This window comes from Athene cunicularia (assembly GCF_003259725.1).
Source record: "Athene cunicularia isolate RWA chromosome 10 unlocalized genomic scaffold, athCun1 chr10_part1, whole genome shotgun sequence".
Classification (NCBI taxonomy): domain Eukaryota; kingdom Metazoa; phylum Chordata; class Aves; order Strigiformes; family Strigidae; genus Athene; species Athene cunicularia.
In genome coordinates, this window is record NW_020799112.1 from 10,665,244 (window position 1) to 10,675,539 (window position 10,296).

The 10,296-nt window shown below is 38.5% G+C and overlaps 1 protein-coding gene across 1 annotated transcript; it reads right to left on the reverse strand.

The window, feature by feature from the left end:
• Positions 1-3,697: 3,697 nt before the first annotated feature.
• Positions 3,698-10,120, reverse strand: MTFMT (mitochondrial methionyl-tRNA formyltransferase). Its single transcript, XM_026855950.1, has 8 exons — positions 9,973-10,120; positions 9,045-9,147; positions 8,410-8,485; positions 7,755-7,846; positions 7,111-7,192; positions 6,420-6,502; positions 5,880-6,110; positions 3,698-3,953 (listed from the first exon to the last, which is right to left on the reverse strand). The coding sequence occupies exons 1-7, from the start codon at positions 9,990-9,992 to the stop codon at positions 5,910-5,912; spliced, it is 657 nt and encodes a 218-aa protein (XP_026711751.1). The 5' UTR covers positions 9,993-10,120; the 3' UTR covers positions 3,698-3,953; positions 5,880-5,909.
• Between the last annotated feature and the right edge of the window lie 176 nt (positions 10,121-10,296).

Consider the following 10,296-nt stretch of genomic DNA (forward strand, 5'->3'; position numbering starts at 1 on the left):
AACACTTTTTTGGGGTGCAGGCAAACCAGCAAGCCTCCAACACTGACATTTCCACTGAAAGAGATCACAAGAAGGTGGGCAGTGCTACTGAATGAAAATTGGATTTCAAACACATGCTCAAGCATGGATTTCCCTCTCCTACCCTATCCCCTCCTAAGGGTACAAAGCCAGTTCTAGATCTATGCTGTCCTACCTACAGCCCATCAAGGGCATGACGAATCTGTCAATAGCATTTAGTAAGCTTCAGAACAGGTTCTCATTGTCTGACACGGGGCATCCAGGCACTAAGCACAGAGCTGTGCAGGACCAAATACCTATGCAGCCTGAATTATGCTTAAAAAGGTAAACCCCTCCCTAAATAATCCATGTTTTTATGTGAGTTGACAGTCATCAAAGAGAAGCAGAAAAGGAAGAGCTGTGGAATACTCTGGCACATCATCTTCATACCAATGAATTTAGACTCTGTTTTCTTTTGTGTTTAGTCTGCTGCGAGGGCTTGGCACAAGCTGGGGCCAAGGCAGCCAGTGGGGAGCATTAGCTCGGACCTTCCCACAGAGCTCTTGGCTTGCACTGCAGACTCGCAGAGAAATGTCTCTTCCCTCTGTTCCCCTCCTCCTCTGCAGACAGCCAAATCCCAAACTTGGTTTCATCACTTCAAGGGTGAAGTAACACAAATGACTTCTACAGACCAACCCAGGAGATACATGGATGAAAGCAGGTTTGGGATCTGGTCCCTGTGCTGCATGTGGGCTTGCCAGAGCAAAACGCAGCAGTGTTCAGGGCTCTTCCTTTTGGGAAGAAGTGTTTAACAGGAATGAAATAGTCACAGCCCTACAGCCTGACATTCTGCCTATCCATGAAACAGCCAGAAGCTCTCCAAGTTTCCCCAATCTATCCCCCACTGCAACTTAACTCTGACTTGGAGGAATAAACTAATCTCCACACTCAGCAAGTCCCTGAGCTCTTGGAGGAAGCTGCTGGCAGAGTACATGGAGACAGAGCAAGACAGAGGTTTCAAACACGGGTGCTTAAGCACTATCTCCAGAAAACAACCTTGGCCCAACAACCACCACACAGTACTAACACTTTGTCATTACTGATGAGCCACCGTGCCAAATACATTTAATGTCTATCTAGAAGAAAGTCTACCTAGCAGGTCCTAGCACCCAGCCCTCACACAAGGTTTATGCTATAGTTCAATGTCAGATCTGAACTTCTCCAGCTCCTGAGTGCTTGTGTTCATGGTCAGTGTACTGCAGTGTCTTTTCTGCAACCTGAAACCTAACCCACACTCCCACATACCAAAGGAGAGCATCAGCTGGAGGAATACAGGAAGGCTGCGACTCAGCTACTCCCTCAACCTTAGCCTTCAGACCACCAACCTTGAGAATCAGGCTGAAGCAGGAGACCTGACTCCTAAACGTCATCAGGTTTGAGGCTAATGGCAAGCATCTTCCTTTAAGGTCACTTAGTTTCCAACCCTCAGATAAATCTGGTGACCTATCCTTCCTCCTGTTTTTAAGAAAGGGAAAAAACTTCCCAGAAGCTACCAGGCTGTCAGCAGTTAGGATAAACAGGAGATATTCTTGTCGTTTCAACCTTCAAATTATTCAGGGATTTTGCAATCAACTTTTTTTAAAAAGACTCAAACACTCCTGTGCTTAGTCACTTACACTTTTTGTTTATTTGTAATTTATTCAGCAGAAAACAGGAAAAAAGGTTTCCTAGGAAGCAGGGGGAGTAGTAAGATCATTAAACAGATGCATGTAACTGTGAGTCACCAGCATACTAGAAAATATCACTCTCTAACATTTATTTGAAATTCAAGATTAAATCATCCCTATCTAACACCAGAGCCCTTCTGGTGCCCAAACATTCTACCAGTAATTTGGCTCCAGTGATTTTAAACTGAGCCATAGCGGATGCTGGGTCTATGAATATCCCTCGTACTTTCCCTCTTGTCTGAGAGGTGGACAGCTGTTTTATTTTGCTAGTATCACTTTCCAATTGCTAGGGTGGCTGTACTTGACCTCAGCAGTGATACTGGGGATTGAATCACCATGTCTATGTTCCAGAGTCAACCCTGACATGCTATTCCACACCTCGTCAGTGAATGCCCCGTTTTTGTTTTGCCTGTTCTGCAAAAATAATCAGATTTTCATTACCTACCGAGTTAAATCCCTACAGAGTTAGGTGAAAGCAAAGTTTCCAAAAAGACATTTTGGCTAACAGCTGCTTAGGGAACACCAATTCCCTTTAAAGCTTCTCTACCATGCCAAAAATAGCATGCCAAAGATTTCCTTCATAAAAAAATAAATCTTACCCGTTTTTCTGCCATAAAACAACTGGGATAAAGTTGAGCATATTCAGAGCTAGGACATTAACTAACTGTTAAGCAACAAAGATCTGTCTAATCTTCTATAACCTCTTGCATAGAAAGCAGTTCTGAGAAGCCTTAAAGCAAACTGCACAGAACAAAAGATTAAGTTACAAGTATAGGTATCCTGGCTACAATATGGTTTAGAAATTATTTGGTAAACAATTAACTGAAGACATTCGACATTCTGTACCAGATTTTCACAATCCTCTGTCCAGCTGACCTTGTTTTTTCCCTAAAATAGATGCAGCGAGCACCATCTACAGGGTTTCTGAGCACATGCCATCTCAAACTCCTCCAAAGACGCAGGGAAACTCTTCACTATTGCTTTATGCTTTAGTTAGAACTGAAATTACTGCCTGCCAGCAATGACTAACAGCAACAGATCTCACACAAGGCGAAATCTAAAACTGTCAGCAAGAGATGTACAAATTGCCCCACAGGTCTCTCCAACGCCAACATCTAACATGGACACCGCTGGGTGGAAGTTGATATTCCAACTAGCAACATTATCACCACCCAGCAATAATATTGCTTTGCTCCATTATCATTTTGGAGATGCAAAGGATAGAAACAATTATTCTTTGCTTTCAACTTTATGATGCTAGAGCAGATTCCAAAAAGCAAAGGAGTTAAAGAACTTTGAAAGAATTTTCCTCAAAAGTCATTCCTAGGAACAAAGCAGTTGATTTTACAGTTTGGTCATCTAAAAGCTTTTGACCTTAAATTGCCTGAACTTTTGATATTGTTTCTGTGGGAGTCACATCTCCCTGCTCATTTTGATCAGGTTATAATTAATTTTCCAGTGCCTGGGGACCTAGTACATGAGAAAAGTTGGGTCCACCCATGCTAACAGGTACCTCAAATACTTCACTTCTCAGAAGACCAAAATTCTTTATCATTTGTTCTTAAAAGTTATCTATAAATTGTGGTGGGTGGGGTTTTTTTGTATACTCATTTCTCTCTAATTCAATTTTTGATACAATCCATGCCTGATGCCAGACCCCTACCATGCAGCTGATTAGTGTCAAGAACCTCACTGTCTATGAGGAAGGGACTTCAGAGAAAATGATCTTATCCTGAACAAACATTGAATATTTGGATTCCAATGATGCCTACAAGTGCTCTTTAAAAATAACAGATTAAAAATTCCCTAGAAGCTCCATCAGGGAAAACAAGGCAAGCAGCCATACAGTTGACACCAGTGAAGTAATAAAACCCAAAAAAACCCCAAACCCATCCACCATCAAAAACCCCACCCATGCACCATCCCTTCTATTGGCATGAGGTGATAACTAACCTGTCATAGAGTGATCGGAACACAGTAAAAGCAAAATGACTTCACAACCTTTACTTGCAAGTAGTAGGTGGGAGCAAAACACAAAACTACATCATTTGCTTGGAAACAAACTTGCCAGTTTTGTAACTTCTGCAGCACAAACTGCACCCTCAAGTCTGCAGTCAGAGACAAAAGGAATTCTCCAAAGGAGCCTGACTTCCACCTTGGTGTTGTTTCCAGTCTTTGACTCTGATTCATAGGCTTGGATTTCCTGGAGGATCATGTGTTCTAGAAAACCTGTCAGAAGCAGATTAATTGTTGGACCAATGGCAATTAAAGAAAAATATTGCAGCATCTGCTTTAACAGATGCTTCTTCAGAAACACTTCAATCCATGTGATACAACACATCTTTCTATATATTTTTTGCCTTCCTTCATTCAGCAAGTCACACTCAAGCACATAAAGTTCCTGCCACTTTAAGTCCCATGAATTCAACACTTGACTTGAGCTTTAAGTTAAAGACATGACTGCTTGAAAAAACATGAATGTCTTGAAAAGTGAAGAGCTAAAAGTCGGTGTGGAAAAGGATGTGCTGGTATTTATTGATGAGCATGAGGAAGACAGAACCATTGTAACACCAAGCCTACAGAACTCCTGCAGGTTTTTTTTGAGGCTTCCACAATTTCCATGATAATGCTATAAATATGAAGCTAACAGAACAGTGCCTCCCGGATTCTGAATAGCACCAGTAGCTCTGTTTTTACTTCAGCAGTATTCAGAAAAAGCACAAATAAATTGAGCAAAACACTAGAGCAGCTCCTAGAATGCAACCAGTCTTTGTTTTGCTATTATCCCCACATTACATACAAGAAAGTAAGTCATCAGTTTTGGGGTTCTTCACATAAAACTCTCCTTATACATGCCATTAACCAAAGGTAGGTTGAGGAAAAACTTGGATTAGATTAACAACTCATCAGGTAAAAACCTCTCTCATCGGAGAGGAAGTATGACACCAGAACATAAGTTTCCTGCAGAGATGGCAGATAAATATTAAGTAAAATATATCCTAGGATATGAAAACAAAAAGGAGAAGGAAGAGATGGTAATCAATATGATTAAATAGGAAAGAAATCAGAAAAGCTAAAGATACCAAAGAAAAATACCTCCTGAACAAGGTGAGTTACAAATTCATAGATTAGAAACAGTTTATAAAACAGAATCAGTGAGATTTAAAGTCATTTGTATTGAAAAGCAAATACACACGGTAAATTCTTCTTTTCTGAATTTAGAAGGAAGCAAAATGTGTTCACATCACATGCAGGTGACTAAAATCAATCAGCTGGCATTCATGGATGACATTAAACAGTACTTACTACTACAGCATTTTCAGAGTCAACAGGTCCAAACAAAAAACATGACAGTCCTAAGAGAACTGGATGAGATCTCAAATTAGAATGGATTAGGAATACTCTGTTTATTTCCTTTCTAAATCAAAGATTTATTTAAACTGAATTCCAGCACACTGAAAGTAGACACCTGCAGACTGAGACTACTTAAAGAGAATAAGCAGGAAGGCACAGGTAATTAAGCAGCTGGCAATGATTGCACAGGTTGATCAGATGCAATATGAGTGCTCAGAAAACCACACCTAACAAACCACCCCAACAAAAGCGTATGACCAACTGTGGCAGCAAATTCCAGAGAGAAATAAGGGATGCTCTGTGTTGCTGACAAAGAGAACTATCACAGACAGGAAAAAGTTTCTCTAGATGTTCCCAAGTAAGGCGTAAGTTATTCATCTCAACAGGGGGATATGAAGGTAGTTTAAAGGTCCACAATAAAAATCAGACCAGACAACCTAAGAGTCTCAATGAACACTAAACTCTGAACTGCAAAGAAGCATGGATTTTTAGTATTTCCAGATAAAAGTAACTGTGAACAATTTATGCTTGAAAAAATTATACCCAAGTCCTCAGAAAGAAATTGAAAGCATAAAAATGTATAAAAAATAAATTTATTAACAGCAGGAACAGGGATTTATTCACTATCTTCAGCATTCAGAGAGATTCTTTTCCTTGATGGGGGAAAGAGAAATGAATATCAGGAACCCACGATGAAAATGCGCAGATGACAGTAAGTGCAAACACTCTAAGGGGAAACCCCTTAACTAAGTGGAATGTTACAGGTGGGCATTGAAATATTTTATATTACTATTAACTTACAGACATCTTCTTTCATATTTTGAAACACATCTATTGTTTTATATCCTGTGTCAGCATTTCCCTCTCTTTCAGAGTCTTTTTTTTCGTGCTAAGTTTGAGTGTTTGAAATCTGCATTCCTGATGAACTGGTCTTGAGTTCTGCTGGAAGCAAGAGTGCATATATCCATTGTAGAAGTCAACTGCTGTAAGCTGCTTCTTTAATATGACTGTTTTGATTCCAACCCAGCCTTCCTAAAAATAAAACCAAAAAATGGTGGTAAGCTTCTTCCATGTTTTAAAATTATCTTTAGCTCTCAGTAGGTTGACTTACAGAAGACATTTTATTTAATGTCACCATGTTTACATTACAAGTCAAGTTCTCACTTACAAATGAAAAGCCTGTTAGTGGACATTAAAAGTTCTTCAAGGTATCAAACAAAAAGACTGATGCTAATCTAAACAGTGAGTAATGATGGACAATTAAGACAAAATTTATGCAACACAAATACTAAAAACCTCATCTTTAAGGCAGCAAATATAAAACAAATGGGAAAAACCTACCTTGCAACGAGCTATCAGTGTCTGGGACACTTTATGGTATAGTAGAGAACCAGGAACAGTTCCACAGCCATTTAATATTTGATCTAAAATCAAAGCAAGATTGTTGGCATAAAAATGCTAGATAAGTACAAAAAAGTTTGGAACACTTATGTCTCTTTGAAGCATGATAATCATCTTGAGTTGCTATTTTGCTCAAAAAGTATTTTATTGTATTCTGTTTTGTTATACCCAAATGAGCAGGGGAGAATGAGGCACTGCTCCCTACCTGACCCATGAAGCCCTCTGGCACACCACGCAGCCCACAGGACTCTCAGACTCATAGGCTACTACAAAAAATAGTTTAAGCAATAGTACACAGGGACACCTTCCCTCGTGAGAGGTCCACACACAATGGCATTAGACAAGGATCTCCTAATTAAAGGATTAAAATCCTTCTATCTCAGGATTCACAGGACTATACCTGCTGCTCACTCAACAGCATTACAATGCAGGAATGACCTTAAAACCCATTTTATGCTCATCTTTGGGCAGAGAAACTTACTGTGCTCTGAGCATATATGAGACTGACTTAGTTCTACAGGAGTTCCAGAAAGCAGTAGTTAAAGTGATTGTTTAGTACAATTGTGTATGATCTCCAAGTCAGTGTTTGAAGAGACAGGAAAATTTAACAGATTAACTTAAAAGTAAATACCAGCAAAACCAGGGATATTATCCACTTCCTCAAAATCCTGAAGCTTAACAGTAGTGCCCTGCCAGAGCGTCTGCAAAGGAAACTGGAAACAGAAGCAGATGACACATTGAGAATAATTTTCATCATTTCCAGTCTATTTTTTTTTTCTTATGCAAGATACCTGTGATAATAACATTAAGGGAAACATTTAGGTATATGTCCAAGTAAGATATTTTTCTTGTAATATCTGATTTTCTTTGTTCTTCCTCATCTCATCCACAAGCAAACCATTAGCAGATGCAAAATGAGTTAAGCAAGTAGCTACAACAGCTGTTTCCTGTAGCAGTTTGCACTGTTTACTGCCATGCAAAGATGTCACTACAGTGTTCTGAAACCCTCTCAAATCCAGCAGTGGAAATCTCAGAGCTAAAGGAACAATACAAAATTATTGAGCTGATTTCACACTTGGGATCAAGTTCATGAAAATTCTCCTCCACACTAATTCCACCTCTAATGCTGAACTGTGCTGGGATTTTTAAAACACATGCTAGGATTTAGAGGCTAAAATAACTAAACATGAGTTTTAGTCATTAGTTAAAATATCTACAGGAATGTCAAGACACGTTAGAGGACAGAAAAGGGTTAAAAAAAATCCACTGTCTTACCATACTTCCTATTGCACGATGCAGTTGAATTATTTGGGCAGCCGTTTGCTCCTCCCACTTTATACAACTCTTAGCTATAGATATTTTAGGAGCTAGGGCGAAAAAATGAAATTAGAAGACTTCATATTTTGTTTTGCATCTTTCTGCAAACAAATAGCTGTACTACTTTATTCTGTTTTAAACCCAGGTTTATCCTGACCAATGGCAGCTCTACCATCTAGCCATAGGTACCTTCAACAACAACTGGAGAAAAGATTTTGTAAAAACCTCAATTTGGATTATTTATACTTTCTTCTCAGTTGTTCTCTAATTTACCCACTGCACTGCAAACTGGTAACATGTATTTACAAGCACAGCTATAACACTTTTGTGTGCGTTACAGCCACAAAGAATAACAAACTCATTCAGATTTTGTGACACCACTAGTCATTCTGATATTGTACACGCAACTGGAAAAAAAACATTAATGTAATAAGTCTGAAGAATTCTGCAGTATTTTTCCCTCTGTATGACTTCAAGCCAGAAGAGGCAGTGAAGAGACCATACTAAGAAAGGTATATAAAAGAATACAACACAGCACAGTAGGAAGAAACCTAGTTTTTCAGCTGGTAAAAGAAAAAATTAACAAGTTGCATTAAATATGGTGCGTACCTACCAAATGTTACTCCTTCTTTTGGTTGCTCTTTTTTATTTTTTAAACTTTCAGGCAAGTTTTTCAAAACTGATATCAGCTGCAAAATTAATTTTTGTAGAGTATTAGCAAAGCTAAGTAGAGCATATTTATTAATAGTAAATCCAACACATACAAATACAGTACTTAATTTTTCGTCAGTAAAACTTTCTTGTGAGCTTTTGGAAAGCTGGGTCAGTATATTCAGAATACTTGTATCATACACACAAACACACTAAAGGCATCCTTCCCACCAAATCACAATTTAAAACCCACAAGTATATTTTATGGATGATCTCCTCTCTGATATTAATCCTAGAACAGGACAAAAGCTGCTAATATTAAGATGAAAAAGAAGATATTCACTTCAATGAAAGCAGAAACTGGTTTCCATACAAAGCACTCGAGTTCTTCATTAAAACAGCGATGCACAGTACCAACACTGACAGCTTATCACACACCACTCAGCTTTCCTCTCAGCAAGGCAAAGTGCTGATAGTTTCAGATCATTCTCTTCTTAACAGTTGTAGTCAACTCAGAACATGATTAAAGAGAATTCTGTTTACACATGTTAAAAGCAAGGAACTAATCAGAAGCAACACTAGCTTGCATGACTTTACCATGTTTGCACCCATCTTGGATAACATCACTTCCAGCTCCTTTGCAGTACAACGCGGGGGAACAGCAAACTCTTCTTGCTTAATAATTGGACCTACATCAAACCTATAAAGCAGAAAACACACAAGCTTACTGGAAGAGAAGCTATAACTCAATTAGCAGTTCAAAAGTCTACATTCAATAAACTCAGTTACTAATTATCCCTTTTTTCCTCTAAAACTTTACTTTTCACACATTATCAAGCAATATTTGGTTCACAAGACAACACAGGGAAAAGAATATCAGATAAATCTTGGCAAGCAAGATTCACCTCCGCAAGCTGAGATGGTTATGAATACACAATTCACAGGTCAGAAGCATAAGAGCTCAGAAGAAACAACCTGAAATATTCGGAAGAAATTTGTTTTGCACTTTCCTGAGATCTATTATCAGACAAGCATCTAAGAAAGAAAAGACAACTATGATAATGTGTTTTTACAAGCCTTTTAAGCCAGAGTTTGTGCTGAAACTAAAATGTAAACTATCTCTCAGCCCTAGACAGGCAATGGCTTGTCCTGTTTCATTTACAGGAGGTTACAAGCAACTCTGAAAACCAGATGTTTTCTGTTCTGTTATACCAAGCCTATGCATCTAGCTGTGTGACCATTCTCTGCCTGCTCCCTGTAATAATTAGAAATAGAGAACAAGCCTAGAGGCTACAGTGCAAACTACACACTTGCTAAAATACTGCATTTGTGGCAAGTCTCATATAGTCAGATGAAAGCTTCTAAGCATTTCAAATTTTAATATTAAACATACACAATCACTTAAAAAAAAAATTTAAAAAGTGATTACATAAAATGATTTAAATGATGACTTACATGGTGATGCTTTAAAGTCCTGAGAGGCAACAGAAGCAGTAAGCTGTCTTGGGAAGCACATTGAACCTACCTTTTTGGTCTTATTTCCATAATTGTCACCCCAGTCACTTTATCACCATGAAGTAGGGTGTGGATTATCGGTGCAGGACCACGCCATCGTGGGAGACAGCTGGGATGGACATTCAGCACGCCACTGAATTGAAATATTTTACAGTTAGAATAGGAACAGTACCTGAAGCTGAACCCATATGTAAATGGATGTGCAATACTTATTACACTAAAACTACTTTAAGAATTAACTCCTCAGACTTTCTGAAGTGTTACTAGTTTAAATATATATTTAAAGGAAAATTCACATTATATAACCTTCAGTTTCTCAGTGAACACAGAAAAA